The 18,729-nt window shown below is 42.1% G+C and overlaps 1 protein-coding gene across 2 annotated transcripts in view; it reads left to right on the forward strand.

Moving 5' to 3' along the window:
• Nucleotides 1–10,983, forward strand: part of LOC124038452 (39S ribosomal protein L27, mitochondrial-like) — a 17,232-nt gene extending 6,249 nt beyond the window's left edge. Inside the window, exons 2-4 of one of the 2 annotated variants that reach the window (XM_046354350.1) lie at nucleotides 9,466–9,618; nucleotides 9,740–9,807; nucleotides 10,091–10,983. In XM_046354350.1, coding sequence (XP_046210306.1) covers nucleotides 9,466–9,618; nucleotides 9,740–9,807; nucleotides 10,091–10,297 — 428 coding nt within the window. In that variant the 3' untranslated portion in view covers nucleotides 10,298–10,983. The remainder of the gene's footprint in view (nucleotides 1–9,465; nucleotides 9,619–9,739; nucleotides 9,808–10,090) is intronic. The other variant, XM_046354352.1, reaches the window with a different exon arrangement.
• The last annotated feature ends 7,746 nt before the right edge of the window (nucleotides 10,984–18,729 follow it).

Below are 18,729 nucleotides of genomic sequence, written 5' to 3' on the forward strand. Positions count from 1 at the left end.
TGATTGAGAATGTGCAGAATGTTGGACAAAATCCATTTTGTCTTAAAATGGTCATAGTGATGTAGAATACACAACCAAATGATCCAGGTGTGCTAGATATAAAGATTATAAATGATTCACACAATTGTGGTAATGTGCCCAAAAAGCTGTCTGAATTGCTGATTTCTGAAGATGTCATTATCAATAATTTAAATATTGAATCTTCAAATGTCTAAAATGCATATGTACAAGTGAATAATCATGGATGTGAGCTGATTAAAATATGCAATATTGTCCAATGAACCATTTTCATAAAACAGAAGACCAGAAACTTGTAAAATTTCATAAGAATGCCAATACGTTTTAACCAAATATCTTGATGTTGAGAGCAGCAAACCATTACACATAGTTAGTTTTAATTCAGATGTATTTTTATTATGGGGCTATAGCAGATTGGTCTGTTCCTAGAGTACTAACATGTATATAATTGTCCACAACAGGCCCAACATTGGATTTTGCTACAATCGAATGGAATGTACAGGAAAGGTTTAAAGTCCTCATAATGAAAACAGTTAAAGGATAACATTGTTTATAATTTGAATCAGCCCACATGACTATTTACATGTATAAATCTATTTTACATGTTTGAAGATGAAGTATTGCAATTAAGGATTTAAACATTCTAAAATGAGTGATTCGGCCAGCTTTTTGGGCACATTCTTTCCACAATTATGTGAATAATTACCATCTTTACAATATGGCACACTTGGCTTATTTGGTTGTGTATTCTACATCGCTATGAAAATTTTAAGATATTATTGGGCGTGCTACAATTATATTTCATACAGGTATGGTAATGCACAATTGATCCAATAAAGGTTTCCATGGGGTTGATACGTGAATCCTGTGATGGCCCTGTATCTACAAATATTTTTTAAATCCTGTTCTAGCTGTGTGTCTGTTAAATGCGGCGCCTCTATCACCAAAGTTACAATCTAAAAACATAGCTACCCCACTACATGGAATTCTATGGCAAAGCTTCCAACATTCTAATGTCAATGGCAGAATATGGGTTATTTTTTAAATAATAGTTGTAGCTGGTGCTTTCAGAGTTGGTTATATTATATATAATTTGAAAGGTAATTTTAATGACCTTTCAGAAGAACTTGTCAAACAAAGATGAAAGTGTATCAGAGTTTCCATTGTTAAAGCAATTTATACAGGTACATTTAGTAAATTTGCCGGTGGCATACCAAGTGAAAACTACTGGCCCGAAGGAGAGTATTACTGGCCCGGCCAAGATCACAGGAAAGCACACAGAATTTCAATCATGGGTGGTTTCATTTGCAGTCTGGGCAAGTAACTTATAGCCAACCATGCAATCTGATATTTAAATCGATTGTTTGGAAAACTAAAATACCCCCCCCCCCGCCCAATGATGACTCTTTGATGAAAAGCAATATATTTAGGGCCTGCACAAAGCCAAATATACACTGGAGTTTCTTACCAAGACGGCGTTAAACATTCCTGAGTGGCCTAGTTATAGTTTAATATTACATTTACATATGTATTCAGACCCTTTACTCAGTACATTGTTGAAGCACCTTTGGCAGAGATTACAGCCTTGCGTCTTCATAGGTATGACGTTTCAAGCATGGCACACCTGTATTTGGGGAGTTTCTCTCATTCATCTCTGCTGATCCTCTCAAGTTCGGTCAGGTTGGATGGGTAGTGTTGCTGCACAGCTATTTTCAGGTCTCTCCAGAAATGTTCGATCGAGTTCAAGTCCTGGCTCTGGCTGGGTCACTCAAGGACATTCAGAGCCACTCCTGTGTTGTCTTGGCTGTGTGCTTAGGGTCGTTGTCCTGTTGGAAGGGGAACCTTCGCCCCAGTCTGAGGTCCTGAGCGCTCTGAATCAAGTTTTCATCAAGGATCTCTCTGTACTTTGCTCCATTCATCTGTCACTTGATCCTGACTAATCTTCCAGTCCCTGCTGCTGAAAAACATGCTGCCACCACCATGCTTCACCGTAGGGATGGTGCCAGGTTTCCTCCAGATGTGACGTTTGGCATTAAGGCCAAGGAGTTCAATCTTGGTTTCATCAGACCAGATGATCTTTTTTCTCATGGTCTGAGAGGCCTTTTGGTGCCTTTTGGCAAACTCCAAGTGGGCTGTCATGTGCCTTTTAATGAGGAGTGGCTTCTGTCTGGTCACTCTACCATAAAGGCCTGAATGGTGGAGTGCTGCAGAGATTGTTGTCCTTCTCGAAGGTTCTCCCATCTGCATAGAGGAACTCTGGAGCTCTTTCAGTGACCATTAGGTTATCGTCACCTCCCTGACCAAGGCCCTTCTCCCCCGATTGCTCAGTTTGGCCAGGTGGCCAGCTTTTGGTGGATCCAAACTTCCATTTAAGAATGATGGAGGCCACTGTGTTCTTCGGGACCTTCAATGTTGCAGAAATATTTTGGTACCTTTCCCCAGATCTGTGCCTATCAATCCTGTCTACGGAGTTCTAAGAACAATTCCTTCAACCTCATGGCTTGGTTTTTGCTCTGAAATGCACTGTCAACAGTGGGACCTTTAATGTATATAGACAGATGTGTGCCTTTCCAAATCATGTCCAATCAATTTACAATACCACAGGTGGACTCCAATCAAGTTGTAGAAACATCTCAAGGATGATCAATGGAAACAGGATCCACCTGAGCTCAATTTTGAGTCTCATAGTAAAGGTTCTGAATACTTATGTAAATGAGGTATTTCTGTTTTTTATTTTCAATGCATTTGCAAAAAATCTACAAAGCTGTTTTTGCTTTGTTATTATGGGGTCTTGTGTGTAGATTGAGGATCCATTCTTTTTTAGAATAACACTAACGTTACAATGTGGAAAACGTCAAGGGGTCTGAAACCAAATCGATAAAATTTGTTTTGAATACTTTCCAAATGTGCTGTATGTATTGACTCGGGTGTGAATATTTATGTAAATTAGATTTCTGTATTTCATTTTCAGTAAGTGTGCAAACATTTCTAAAAGCATGTTGTCACTTTGTCATTTATGAGTTATTGTGGGTAGATGGGTAAGAAAAATTATCTATTTAACCTCTCTAGGCTTGATGGGACGCTACCGTCCCACCTGACCAACATCCAGTGAAAGTGCAGGGCGCCAAATCCAAACTACAGAATTGTAAATATTTAACATTCTTGAACATACACATGCAATATGTCAAAATAAAGCTTAACTTCTTGTTAATCCAGCCACGGTGTCAGATTTCAAAAATATTTTACGGCGAAAGTAAACCATGCGATTATCTGAGGACAGCACCCCATAAAACAAACACAGACAATCATATTTCATCCTGCCAGGCGCGACACAAAACCCAGAAATAACAATATAATTCATGCCTTACCTTTGAAGAGCTTCTTCTGTTGGCACTCCAATATGTCCCATAAACATCACAAATGGTCCTTTTGTTCGATTGTTCGTTATATCTCCAAAATGTCTATTTATTTGGCACGTTTGATCCAGAAAAGAAACGGTTCCAACTCGCGCAACATGACTACAAAATATCTAATAAGTTACCTGTAATCTAAATCAAATCAAAATCAAATGAAATTTATTTATATAGCCCTTCGTACGTCAGCTGATATCTCAAAGTGCTGTACAGAAACCCAGCCTAAAACCCCAAACCGCAAGCAATGCAGGTGTAGAAGCACGGTGGCTAGGAAAAACTCCCTAGAAAGGCCAAAACCTAGGAAGAAACCTAGAGAGGAACCAGGCTATGTGGGGTGGCCAGTCCTCTTCTGGCTGTGCCGGGTGGAGATTATAACAGAACATGGCCAAGATGTTCAAATGTTCATAAATGACCAGCATGGTCAAATAATAGTAAGGCAGAACAGTTGAAACTGGAGCAGCAGCACAGTCAGGTGGACCGGGGACAGCAAGGAGTCATCATGTCAGGTAGTCCTTGGGCATGGTTCCAGGTCAATCTTTGTCCAAACATTTCAAACAACTTTCCTAATACAACTTTGGTTATTTTTTAATGTAAATAATCAATCAAATTTAAGACGGCATAAACTGCGTTCCATAGAGGATAAAAACAAAGTGGAGCGAGCTTTCAGGTCGCGCGCCCCAACCACAACAGTACACTAGACTTGAACCTCGTTCTGAACAGCCCTACTTTCTTCATTACACAAAGGAAAAACATCAACCAATTTCTAGACTGTTGACATCCAGTGGAAGCGATAGGAACTGCAAGCAAGTGCTTTAGAAATCTAGATCCACATTGAAAACACTGTCACCTCAAAAAAAAAATCCTGGATGGTTTGTCCTCAGGGTTTCGCCTGCCAAATAAGTTCTGTTATACTTAGACATCATTCAAACAGTTTTAGAAACTTCTGAGTGTTTTTTATCCAAATCTACTAATGATATGCATATCCTAGCTTCTGGGCCTGAGGAGCAGGCAGTTTACTTTGGGCACGCTTTTCATCCGGACGTGAAAATACCACCCTTAGCCTAGAGAGGTTAATCCATTTTGATTTCAGGCTATAACACAAAATGTGGAAAGACGAGGGGTATGAATACTTTCTGAAGGCACTGTAATGCCCAGATACCCCCAGTGCTGCTCAAATGCTCTGTCCAAATGCAAATATACGCTTGTGTTATGATTTTGAAACTTTCATATAAGTGAGAGAATTTTACAAAATCAAAAGATACTTACTGCAGTTTAGCAAAGCTCCACCTGGCTGTGTTTATAAGAACACCTGCTTCCAGCTGAAAGTGTGGAATGAAATGGCCCAATGGAAATGCGAGCCCAATCGCAGCCGGTTGTGATACAGCCTGGAATCGAACCAGGGTCTGTCGTGGCTTCTCTATTGCTGAGATGCAGTGCCTTAGACTGCTGCACCACCTGTGAGCCCTATATACACATCAATTACACTACAAATCTAAACTCAGCAAAAAAATAAACGTCCTCATTGACAACTGCGTTTATTTTCAGCAAACTTAATGTGTAAATATTTGTATGAACATAAGATTCAACAACTGAGACAAACTGAACAAGTTCCACAGACATGTGACTAACAGACATGAAATAATGTGTCCCTGAACAAAGGGTGGTCAAAATTAACAGTCAGTAAGTATCTGGTGTGGCCACCAGCTGCATTAAGTACTGCAGTGCATCTCCTCCTCATGTACTGCACCAGATTTGCCAGTTGTTGCTGTGAGATGTTACCCCACTATTCCACCAAGGCACCTGCAAGTTCCTGGACATTTCTGGGGGGAATGGTCCTAGCCTTTACCCTCCGATCCAACAGGTCCCAGACGTGCTCAATGGGATTGAGATCCGGGCTCTTCGCTGGCCATGGCAGAACACTGACATTCCTGTCTTGCAGGGAATCACGCACAGAACGAGCAGTATAGCTGGTGGCATTGTCATGTCAGGATGAGCCTGCAGGAAGGGTATCACATGAGGGAGGAGGATGTCTTCCCTGTAACGCACAGCATTGAGATTGCCTGCAATGACAACAAGCTCAGCCCGATGATTATGTGACACACCGCCCCAGACTTTGACGGACCCTCCACCTCCAAATCGATCCCGCTCCACAGTACAGGCCTCGGTGTAACGCTCATTCCTTTGACGATAAACTTGAATCCGACCATCACCCTGTGGTGAGACAAAACCACTACTCATCAGTGGAGAGCACTTTTTGCCTGTCCTGTCTGGTCCAGCAACGGTGGGTTTTTGCCCATAGGCAACGTTGTTGCTGGTGATGTCTGGTGAGGACCTGCCTTACAACAGCCTACAAGCCCTTCGTCCAGCTTCGGACAGTTGTTGTTGCCATCCTGTACTTGTCCCGTAGGTGTGCTGTTCTGATGTACCGATCCTGTGCAGGTGTTGTTACACGTGGTCTGCCACTCCGAGGACGATCAGCTGTCCGTCCTGTCTCCCTGTAGCGCTGTCTTAGGCGTCTCACAGTACTGACATTGCAATTTATTGCCCTGGCCACATCTGCAGTCCTCATGCCTCCTTGCAGCATGCCTCCTTGCAGCATGCCTAAGGCATGTTCACACAGATGAACAGAGACCCTGGGTATTTATTTTTGTGTTTTTCCAGAGTCAAGAAAGGCCTCTAGTGTCCTAAGTTTTCATAACTGTGACTTTAATTGCCTACTGTCTGTAAGCTGTTAGTGTCTTAACAACTGTTCCACAGGTGTTCATTAATTGTTTATGGTTCATTGAACAAGCAGGGGAAACAGTGTTTAAACCCTTTACAAAGAAGATCTGTTTAGTAATTTGGATTTTTACGAATTATCTCTGAAAGACAGGGTCCTGAAAAAGGGACATTTTTTGTTTGTTGCTGAGTTTATATACACATCAATTACACAATACATATCTATAAACACCAATTACGCTATACACATCTATATACACTTCAATTCACCAACAATCCTGAAATTTCCTTCCCCAACTACAACATTTTCTGACAATATAGAACTGCCTAATGGGGCGGAGTTAGCCTGCAGAGTTCCGTCATACTATCCAGGTCTGTGCCCAAACAATTCAAGCTTCTACTTTTAAAAATCCACCTTTCCAGAAACAAGTCTTTCACCGTTGCCACTTGTTATAGACCCCCCTCAGCTCCCAGCTGTGCCCTGGACACCATATGTGAATTGATTGCCCCCCCATCTATCTTCAGCGTTCGTACTGTTAGGTGACCTAAACTGGGATATGCTTAACACCCCGGCCGTCCTACAATCTAAACTAGATGCCCTCAATCTTACACAAATTATCAAGGAACCTACCAGGTACAACCCTAAATCCGTAGCCATGGGCACTCTCTTAGATATCATCCTGACCAACTTGCCTTCTAAATACAACTGTGCTGTCTTCAACCAGGATCTCAGCGATCACTGCATCATTGCCTGTGTCCGTAATGGGTCCGCGGTCAAAAGACCACCCCCCATCACTGTCAAACGCTCCCTAAAACACTTCAGCGTGCAGGCCTTTCTAATCGACCTGGCCCGGGTATCCTGGAAGGATATTGACCTCATCCTGTTTATGTATATATAAATATATTTATGTATATATTTATATATACATATTTATATATATATTTACATTTATTTATATATATATTTATATTTATATATATGGACACGACAAGATGAGGACAAAGGACGTCTGACTGTTATGCCATCTTGGGGAGCAGGTTGATATGTTATGTCGATATAGGACTCGTTTTACTGTGGATATAGATACTTTTGTACCTGTTTCCTCCAGCATCTTCACATTGTCCTTTGCTGTTGTTCTGGGATTGCACTTTTCGCACCAAAGTACGTTCATCTCTTGGAGACAGAACGTGTCTTCTTCCTGAGCGGTGTGGCGGCTGCGTGGTCCCATGGTGTTAATACTTGCGTACTATTATTTGTACAGATATATGTGGTACCTTCAGGCATTTGGAAATTGCTCCCAAGGATGAACCAGACTTGTGGAGGTCTACAATGTTTTTCTGAGGTCTTTGCCGATTTCTTTTGATTTTCCCATGATATCAAGCAAAGAGGCATTGAGTTTGATGGTAGGCCTTGAAATACATCCACAGGTACACCTTCAATTGACTTATGTCAATTAGCCTATCAGAAGCTTCTAAAGCCATGACATTATTTCTGGAATTTTCCAAGCTGTTTAAAAACAGTCAATTTAGTGAATGTAAACTTCTGACCCACTGGAATTCAGATACAGTGAATTATAAGTGAAATAATATGTCCGTAAACAATTGTTGGAAAAATGACTTGCAAAAAGTATCCTAACCAACTTGCCAAAACAGCAGGTATCCTAGTGGTTAGAGCGTTGGACTTGTAACTGGTTGCAAGATTGAATCCCCGAGCTGACAAGGTAAAAATCTGCCGAGAACCCTAACACGGAACCCAAATGCGCTATCGTGCATAAATGTATTTTGTTCCCCTACACCAAACGCGATCACGGCACGCAGGTTAAAATATCAAAAGAAACTCTGAACCAATGACATTAATTTGGGGACAGGTCGAAAAGCATTAAACATGAATGGCAATTTAGCTAGTTAGCTTGCACTTGCTAGCTAATTTGTCCTATTTAGCTAGCTTGCTGTTGCTAGCTAATTTGTCCTGGGATATAAACATTGAGTTGTTATTTTACCTGAAATGCACACGGTCCTTTACTCCGACAATTAATCCACACATAAAACGGCCAACCGAATCGTTTCTAGTCATCTCTCCTCTTTCCAGGCTTTTGAACTTATATGGTGATTGGCATCTACACTTTTACCACAACAACCGGCAAAACATTTAGTCTTTCAATCACCACGTGGGTATAACCAATGAGGAGGTGGCATGTGGATATAACCAATGAGGAGGTGGTACGTGGGTACCTGCTTCTATAAACCAATAAGGAGATGGGAGAGGCAGGACTTTCAGCGCGATCTGCGTCAGAAATAGAAAGGAGTTCTATTTTAGCCCTTGGCAACACAGACACTTGTTGGCGCGCGCGTGTGAGTGAGCGGTGTGGGTGCAATAATTTAATAACATGGATTTCTACATTTATTTTGCGGCGCACGTGACGTGTCCGGTCTGGTCAAGAGGCTGAAAAGCCCCCTTGGTGTTTCGAGCTAATTTATTCCCAACATAACCATGCTATCCAATCCCTGAACAACAGGGACACTTATGGTTGACGAAAACCTAAATGTCCTTTGTCTGTCACAAATGTCGATTAAAAAATTATATTTGAACTTACTCTACCAAATGTCTATGGGGTTGGTTTGTAATAGGGTGGAACTTTAGACAACCTTTCTAAAGGAACTTATTATTAAAGACTTTGTTGTAGACCCACTTTATCTCTGCTTTCTTCATCTCAAAATATAAGTCCCCCACAAGTTATTGCTTGTTTGTGCACATATGGCACACGTGCAGGACTTTTATTTCGACATGAGGTAAGCAGCGAGGAAGTGGGTCTACAATAGATCCATGTTTGGAAAGTCTGTTTAATAAAACCTTTGGATATATATATATATTGTCTCAAATTCCACCCTAGGGAAAGGGATGGGGCCGAAGACTTAGATGTCGATTAAGGCAGCTCCCCCCCGGCACTCTCTGTCTCAGAGGGGCTGGGTTAAATGCAGAAGACACATTTCAGTTGAATGCAGAAGAACAAACACTATGGACATTTGCTAATGTAAGTTCAAATATCATTTTATTCAACATTCGTGACAGATGAGACGTTTAGGTTTTCGTCTATGTCGTAATGTTGTCCAGGGATTGGATAGCATAGTCAAGTCGGGACTATGACTGGTGTATCAGGCTACTAGCTACCTACATTGGAAAGAATGAGCATCACAAATGGTATTGAACAGCCCACTGCCTTCATACAAGCCAGACAGTCATTTATCAACTGTATTGACTGCTTCAAATGTATCCCCTTGCTACAACTGCTACAATGTTAACTCAACAAAATTACAGGTCTTCTGCTCCCTTGCCAGTCCTCTCTTGTGGACTGGGTGCGCTTTGCATCCAAGAAGGCAGGCGGTAGCAGCAAGAACCTCGGGGGAAAGAGTCCCGGTCGCAGATATGGCTTCAAGAGAACAGACGGTAGCTACGTGAAAGCTCTTATTTGTCAGTATGCTATGCTTAGTTCTGACATCTCTGTGAGGTGCATGTTATGTATTTTGATCTTACACACGTCATGTTTGCATCGTCTAACTAACACTTCTGTTTTGTTGGCATCCACCTTCAGGGAACTTTGTCCATGCTGGCAACATCCTAGCAACACAGAGGCTCATGCGGTGGCAACCAGGAGCACATGTAAGGTTTCTCACTTTCACTGTTAATATCCTGAGGTGTATTCATCACATGCACATCATAGCAAATAGTTTAGCACCGCAGCTAAATGTTTTGCAACAGAAACATTTTACTCCAACCAGAAAACTATTTGGAAGTTTCTATTGGACAAATTTAGGTAGGTCCCTCCTTGTTTCTTTTGATTCCGTTTGGTTCCTAGTGACTCCCTGGAAGCCTTCAAATGTCTGCAGGTCGCTGGTTGATTGTCAACTAATCGCTCTCACTCTCTATCCCCCACCTCTCTCAGGTGGGGATTGGAACCAACAACACCCTTTATGCCCTGGAGGATGGCATTGCCAGGTTCACTAAGGAGGTGTATGTTCCAGCCCCACGCAGCACTGAGACATTCAAGGTCATCACCAAGTTGCCCATGGGAACTGTGCTCTACAAGACCTTTATCAACATAGTGCCCAACAAACAAGAGGGCAAATTCAAACTGGTTGGCATGTTCTGAAGACTGCTGACTCATTCATATTCCACTCTGTGGAAGATGAAATCCTACTTTTTCTATGGACTTGGCGGATTGAAAGGTTCTGTTCAACCGCGGACTCCTTTGTCGTGAATGTTGTGGAACCGAGCTGCTGTGTGGTGAGGAGGATTCTGGAAGTTCTGAGGGAATTCCTCAAAGCTTCCTGTGTTGTTGTGGTGACCGTTGCCATATTTTCATTGATCCTACACAATTTGACTATGGTCGAAAGTTTAATCAACAGGCACCTACCTGACTTATTGTGCTGTAAGAAGACTCCATCCAATATAGTTTTTTATGAACTGGGTGGTTTGAGCCCTGAATGCTGATTGGTATTTTTACTGCTCTAATGATGTTGGTAATCAGTTTATAATAGCAATAAGGCACCTCGCAGGTTTGTAGTATATGGCCAATGTACCACAGCTACGGGCTGTATCCAGACACTCCGCTTTGCGTCGTGCCTGTATATTGGCCATATACCACACCCCTTCGTGCCTTATTGCTTAAATAGATAATCATGACATCAGCAGTCTGTTATGTGCATTGTAAGCTTAGTCAATGGAACAATTTCATGTGTATCCAAAAGTATTTCATTTTTGGGAATATTTTTGTATCATCTGGGGGGAAAACTCTGTATGGTTGACAAGGAAAACATGAAAACACCCCTTGATCAAGTGTGAGTGTGGTCTATAGTTCCTGAACTAACCACAGGGTGTTTCAAGGCTTAACACAGAGGTTTCCCCTCTGATTTCTCCAAACAGGCCACAGAGGGATAATGTGAAACAAAAAAATACTACAAAGCAGAGGGAAGTAATATCACAGTTTTTAGCATCAGACTGTACTCTAAAGAACTCTCCTTAAAATTTACTCTCTGCCCCATGTGGTCTCTTAAAGCCAACTACCTCTTTCACATAATTTTGTGTTGATGACACCGGTTCAAGAGACGTTGGGTGTCGACTTGTAACCATTAACTCAAATTTGTATCTGGGGAATTTTGTGTAAACCCATTCACAATCACCAGGATGGACCCATTTTAGATAAAAACAAGAAACTGCAAATAGACACCCATGACAGGATGTGTGTAGTATTCCCCAAACATTTTACAGATCATTCTTTACTCTGAGTTTAAGTAAGGCGCCATGTTTTTTGTGTTTTGTTATTTTAGGGTATGAGTTACAGATAGCATGAATTGTATTTCAACTCCTCTCTTAGTGGTATGCAGGGGAGTGTGGAGTACATTCAGAATACCCTTGGTACCTTCACTATGAAACGACAGCTTGTTAAAACATGCATGATGAAGGCCCTCTACTAACTGATGAGTGCTGTACTTGAGATACTATATATTTGTGTACATGATGTATGTGTTATGAGAGTTGATAAGGGAGGATAATGTACACTACACAAGAGTTGGGGGGGGATAACTCTGCAAAGAGGGAGAGGTGAAAATGAGGTCGCGACTCTCCACTGATTGACTCCCTGTCTACATTACATTTACATTTAAGTCATTTAGCAGACGCTCTTATCCAGAGCGACTTACAAATTGGTGCATTCACCTTATGACATCCAGTGGAACAGTCACTTTACAATAGTGCATCTAAATCTTAAAGGGGGGGTGAGAGGGATACTTATCCTATCCTAGGTATTCCTTGAAGAGGTGGGGTTTCAGGTGTCTCCGGAAGGTGGTGATTGACTCCGCTGTCTTGGCGTCGTGAGGGAGTTTGTTCCACCATTGGGGGGCCAGAGCAGCGAACAGTTTTGACTGGGCTGAGCGGGAGCTGTACTTCCTCAGTGGTAGGGAGGCGAGCAGGCCAGAGGTGGATGAACGCAGTGCCCTTGTTTGGGTGTAGGGCCTGATCAGAGCCTGGAGGTACTGAGGTGCCGTTCCCCTCACAGCTCCGTAGGTAAGCACCATGGTCTTGTAGCGGATGCGAGCTTCAACTGGAAGCCAGTGGAGAGAACGGAGGAGCGGGGTGACGTGAGAGAACTTGGGAAGGTTGAACAACAGACGGGCTGCGGCGTTCTGGATGAGTTGAAGGGGTTTAATGGCACAGGCAGGGAGCCCAGCCAACAGCGAGTTGCAGTAATCCAGACGGGAGATGACAAGTGCCTGGATTAGGACCTGCGCCGCTTCCTGTGTGAGGCAGGGTCGTACTCTGCGGATGTTGTAGAGCGTAAACCTATGGACATATGGTTATGGACATATTTGTACCTGGTAGAGAAAAACAGATGAACAGAAACAGGAGTGTATTCCCTTTTGATATCTTGACACGATATATTATTTTAATCCTCATCAGATTGATATAGCTCAAGTTAATACAAATCTTTTTTATTTTTTATTTAAGCGCATAGTTCAGCTATTTCATTTATCTGCATAGGTCATTTAAAACATAGGTATTTCAAGTGCATAGTTTACTTTTACTTATTTTTTGATTTGGGTGAGACCTAATGAATGTTTTGCATAGTTACGTATCTGTCTAAAAACGCATTGAGAAACCCCATTCCAGAAGGTAAACCGTCAGGGTCATGGTGAGTTTCTCTGCATAGTAAGTTTGACCTGGTTAACCGTCCCTGAATGAACACATTGCGTCCCAAATGGCAAACTATTCCCTATGTAGTGCACTACTTTTGACAATTAGGGTGCCATTTGGTACACAGATATTGTCTGTCTCAGTAGTGTTGATCATTTGTGATGCATTCAACCACAACAGCTCTCTGGTCTGGCCCTACACTCAAAGATATCAGTACATGTTAGGTAGCTAAGTATTCATAGCTCAGTGTTCTTTTGTAACAAGGGGATTTAGATTTTTCATTAACACGTTCAACCCGAGACAATGTCTATGTTTTGTGGTTGTCTACGACTTTGAACGTTGTGATGAAGCATCAGATGTCTGCTGCTGAGGTGCAGATGTCATCTTTCCACACACTGGAGCATGTCTAGAGTTTGAAATGTAGGCTCATTTGATTATCTCAGGGGTGTCAAACTCATTTTGCACCAGGGGCCGCATTCGGTCTTTACCGAGGTCCAGAGGGGCGCATTTAAAATGGGTTCTATTTCCTCACCATCTTAATGTGCAAAAAATAGTCCTGTATCAATAACCTTTTGAATTTTTGATGCTCCCCGACTGTCAAGCTTTCACAAGCTGGACAGAGTGAAGAAACTATAAAAGTATGTCCATTATTATTTCTACACAGTTTAGATTTTGTTTTAGTCATTTCAATTGAAAGTTTTTCCCCAGATATTTTTTTTTACTCAAACAACCAGTGGGCCTGAATGAATGCACTTGCGGGCCGGATCCAACCTGCAGTTCGCATGTTTGACACCCCTGATATAACTGATAAATGATATCATTGCCAGTGGCAGGATATCAAGCCATTTACAGTGTACAGTCATGTTAAAACCACTCGCTACTCCAACTGATGACGGTCAGAGCCGAGAGTGGTCTCAGGATCATAAACTGAGTGAAACTGAGTCATGCATTATCATGACAATGTCTCTTTCTTTGTTGATATTTCTTCTTTCCTCTTTCCAATGGTGTGAAAGAGTCTGGTTAAATTGCTAAGTTGAAAACGGTCCTCAAGGAGCCCCTGATCTAGACAGAGAGGGATTCCCGAATGGGGTTCTAAATAGGCTAGTGAGGTGAGGGGGCTGCCTCTATTGTTACTGTGTGTTCAAGGCTAGAGGGGGAGAGAGGGAGGTCTGAGGGAAATGTCTCCACAGACTGTAGGTCTTCAGAGGAAATGACCATGGACTGGCGAATAGTCTCCTCATACGTTGGAGGAGGCTGTAGGTACAGAGACATTTTATGTGGAAACATTCACTGTAATAAATGTTCTGTATGAATACATCAACATTCTTCCACAGTTTCATTGATGTAAATGAGAATGTGTTCTTAGTCAACTAATTTATACAGTGATTAATTGGAACAGAACATAGGAGTGACTTACTGCCGTTTCAAACTGTGTAGGGCTGAGACCAAAGCGGTCGGCTATCATGGAGTGGATCTGTCTCTGGCGGTCCTTCTTACGGACGCTCTCATAGGATGGCAGGTGGGGCAGGGGCCCATCCAGGTGGTAGCAGCTCGGCTTACCAATGATAAACAGCCTTCCTGGAAGCTGCAGACACATATGCAAACATGTTTATATTATATCACTTTTTTCTATTTTTCAATAGTTGATCTGATTGGTCAAAAGACCAATACGTGGAAAAGGATCCGAATTGGGCTGCCTGTGTAAATTACAGTGATGAGGTACATCAAAGTCAATATTTTCTCCTCAGTATATGGACAACTGAAATCAAATGGTGCTGGGCATCAATACCACTGTGAAAGCAGCTCAGATGGTTTTTCAATAGAGATTATAGTAGGAAAAAATGAATGAATGGATAATATCTCTGTGGGGAATACTATGTAAATACAGAGGCTTTTTTTCACCTGGGACCCCATATTTCTGTGGGTCATGGCAACAGTCTGTTCATCAAAGGGATACCCTACTAGAGACTGTCTGATGTTGTACTGGGGTGGAGCGTCCTGGGTAGGGAGAGAAGATAGGCAAGACTGGTTAGCCTGTCTACACTACAGTGGAGAATTGTCCTACATTTTACCTTCTGTCTGTTTAAAATAAAGTTATTATGTTCTATTCTATCTTTACAAGTAGTAATGCTGCAGCAAAAACAAAGGCATGAACAGTTCAATGCAAATGTCCAATTAACCTCAAGTTAAGTTACTAGGTGATGATTGAGCAACTCTTTTATTTAATTTTTTTATTTCACCTTTATTTAACCAGGTAGGCAAGTTGAGAACAAGTTCTCATTTACAACTGCAACCTGGCCAAGATGAAGCAAAGCTGTGTGACACAAACAACAACACTGAGTTACACATGGAATAACAAACACACAGTCAATAATACAGTAGAAAAACTATATATAGTATGTGCAAACGAGGTAGGATAAGGGAGGTAAGGCAATGAATAGGCCATAGTGGCTAAATAATTACAATATAGCAATTAAACACTGGAGGGATAAATGTGCAGAAGATGTGTGCAAGTAGAGATACTTGGGTGCAAAGGAGCAAAATAAATAAAACAAATAACAGTATGGGGATGAGGTAGTTTGATGGGCTATGTACAGGTGCAGTGATCTGTGAGCTGCTCTGACAGCTGATGCTTAAAGTTAGTGAGGGAGATATAAGTCTCCAGCTTCAGTGATTTTTGCACTTCGTTCCAGTAATTGGCAGCAGAGAACTGGAAGGAATGGCAGCCAAAGGGGGAATTGGCTTTGGGGGTGACCAGTGAAATATACCTGCTGTGGAGCGTGTGCTACGGATGGGTGCTGCTATGGTGACCAGTGAGCTGAGATAAGATGGGGCTTTACCTAGCAAAGACTTACAGATGACCTGGAGCCAGTGGGTTTGGCGACGAATATGAAGCGAGGGCCAGCCAACGAGAGCATACAGGTGGCAGTGGTGGGTAGTATATGGGGCTTTGGTGACAAAATGGATGGCACTGTGATAGACTGCATCCAATTTGCCCAGGCTATTTTGTAAATGACATCGCCAAAGTCAAGGATCGGTAGGATAGTCAGTTTTACGAGGGTATATTTGGCAGCATGAGTGAAGGATGCTTTGATGCGAAATAGGAAGCAGATTCTAGATGTAATTTTGGATTGGAGATGCTTAATGTGAGTCTGGAAGGAGAGTTTACAGTCTAACCAGACACCTAGGTATTTGTAGTTGTCCACATATTCTAAGTCGGAAACATCCAGAGTAGTGATGCTGGACGGGCGGGCAGGTGTGGGCAGCGATTGGTTGAAGAGCATGCATTTAGTGTTACTTGCATTTAAGAGCAGTTGGAGGCCACGGAAGGAGAGTTGTATGGCATTGAAGCTCGTCTGGAGGTTAGTTAACACAGGGTCCAAAGAAGGGCCAGAAGTATACAGAATGGTGTCGTCTGCGTAGAGGTGGATCAGAGAATCACCAGCAGCAAAAGCGACATCATTGATGTATACAGAGAAAACAGTCGGCCCAAGAATTGAACCCTATGGCACCCCATAGACTGCTCTGTCTGAGAAGTAGTTGGTGAACCAGGCGAGGCAGTCATTTGAGGAACCAAGGCCGTTGAGTCTGCCGATAAGAATGTGGTGATTGACAGAGTCGAAAGCCTTGGCCAGGTCGATGAATAGAGCTGCACAGTACTGTCTCTTATTAATGACGGTTATGATATCATTTAGGACCTTGAGCGTGACTGAGGTGTACCCATGACCAGCTTGGAAACTAGATTGCGTAGCAAAGAAGGTACGTGGGATTCGAAATGGTCGGTGATCTGTTTATTAACTTGGCTTTCGAAGACCTTAGAAGTGCAGGGTAGGATAGATATAGGTCTGTAGCAGTTTGGGAGTGTCTCCCCCTTTGAAGAGGGTGGGTCCGCAGCAGCTTTTTAATCTTTGGGGATCTCAGACGATACGAAAGAGAGGTTGAACAGGCTATAGATCTTTGATTAAATTCTTCAAGCCAAATAATATACTCCACTAATTTAAAAAGCAGTATTGATCCGTGTCTGATGCATGGAACACAATGGAAAATGCCCTGTGCCAAATTCTAAAGTTTTATCCAAAATTCTCTTTTATCCCTTCTTTATTTCTTATTAATTCTTTATCCCTGTTGCGGTCTCACAGATACTGTTCTACTACTGACATAGGCAAGATGCAATAGATGGTATAAAATACAGTATATACACTATCGTTCAAAAGTTTGGGGCCACTTAGAAATTCTCTTGTTTTTTGCCCATTAAAATAAACATCAAATTGATCAGAAATACAGTGTAGACATTGTTAATGCTGTAAAGGACTATTGTAGCTGGAAACGGCTGATTTTTTTAAATGGAATATCTACATAGGCATACAGAGGCCCATTATCAGCAACCTTCACTCCTGTGTTCCAATGGCATGTTGTGTTAGCTAATCCAATTTTATAATTTTAAAAGTCTAATTGATCATTAGAAAACCCTTTTGCAATTATGTTAGCACAGCTGAAAACTGTTCTGATTAAAGAAGCAATAAAACTGGCCTTCTTTAGACTAGATGAGTATCTGGAGCATCAGCATTTGTGGGTTTGATTACAGGCTCATAATGGCCAGAAACAAAGGATTTTCTTCTGAAACTCAGTCTATTCTTGTTCTGAGAAATGACGGCTATTCCATGCGAGAAATTGCCAAGAAACTGAAGATCTCGTACAATGCTGTGTACTACTCCCTTCACAGAACAGCGCAAACTGGCTGTAACCAGAATAGAAAGAGTGCCCCAGTGCACAAATGAACAAGAGGACAAGTACATTATAGTTTGCAGTTGGAGAAACTTACACCTCACAAGTCCTCAACTGGCAGCTTCATTAAATTAGTACCCACAAAAAACACCCGTCTCAACGTCAACAGTGAAGAGGCGACTCTGGGATACTAGCCTTCTAAGCAGAGTTGCAAAGAAAAAGCCACATCTCAGACTTGCCAATAAAAGATTAAGATGGGCAAAAGAACAGACACTGAACAGAGGAACTCTGCCTAGAAGGCCAGAATCCCGGAGTCGCCTCTTCACTGTTGATTTCCTTGCCAGAGGGAATAACTACACTGTTTTTATTCTGACATATTCCCAGTCACCTTTTCCATGGTTTAATGCGGTGGTTCACGCTTTCAGTTTTGCGCGAATTCCGCCATCTATCCACATTTTTTGGTTAGGGTAGGTTTGAATAGTCACAGTGGGTACATCATCTCCTATGCACTTCCTTATAAACACACTCACTGAATCAGAGTATAAATCAGTATTATTTTATGAGGCTACCAGGATCATATCCCAGTCCGCGTGATCAAAACAATCTTGAAGTGTGGATTCCGATTGGTCAGACCAGCGTTGAATAGTCCTTGTTACGAGTTTCTGCCTATAGGAAGGGAGGAGCAAAATGGCGTCGTGGTCAGATTTGGCGAAAGGATGGCAGGGGGAGAGCCTTTTATGCATCACAGAAGTTAGAGTAGCAGTGGTCCAGTGTTTTGCCAGCGTGAGTGCTACAATCATTATGCTGATAGAATTCAGGTAGCCTTGTTCTCAAATTTGCTTTGTTAAATTCCACAGCTACAATAAATGCAGCCTCAGGATATATGGTTTCCAGTTTGCATAGAGTCCAGTGAAGTTCCTTGAGGGCCGTCGTGGTATCGGCTTGAGGGCGGTGTAACGTTCGTCATAAGGAGTTGACCAAGGCGCGGCGTGGTTTGGGTTCATCATAATTTATTTAAATATGAACCAGCAACAAAACAATAAAGAGTAACAAATGAACATACAGCCTTGTAGGGCTCAAAAGCAACAATACAAAAACAACAAAGCGAACAAACAAAACATGAAGCTAATATAATGCTCTCAGGCAACTATACATAGAGAAGATCCC

The sequence above is a fragment of the Oncorhynchus gorbuscha genome, linkage group LG06 (assembly GCF_021184085.1).
Source record: "Oncorhynchus gorbuscha isolate QuinsamMale2020 ecotype Even-year linkage group LG06, OgorEven_v1.0, whole genome shotgun sequence".
NCBI classification, from domain to species: Eukaryota; Metazoa; Chordata; class Actinopteri; order Salmoniformes; family Salmonidae; genus Oncorhynchus; species Oncorhynchus gorbuscha.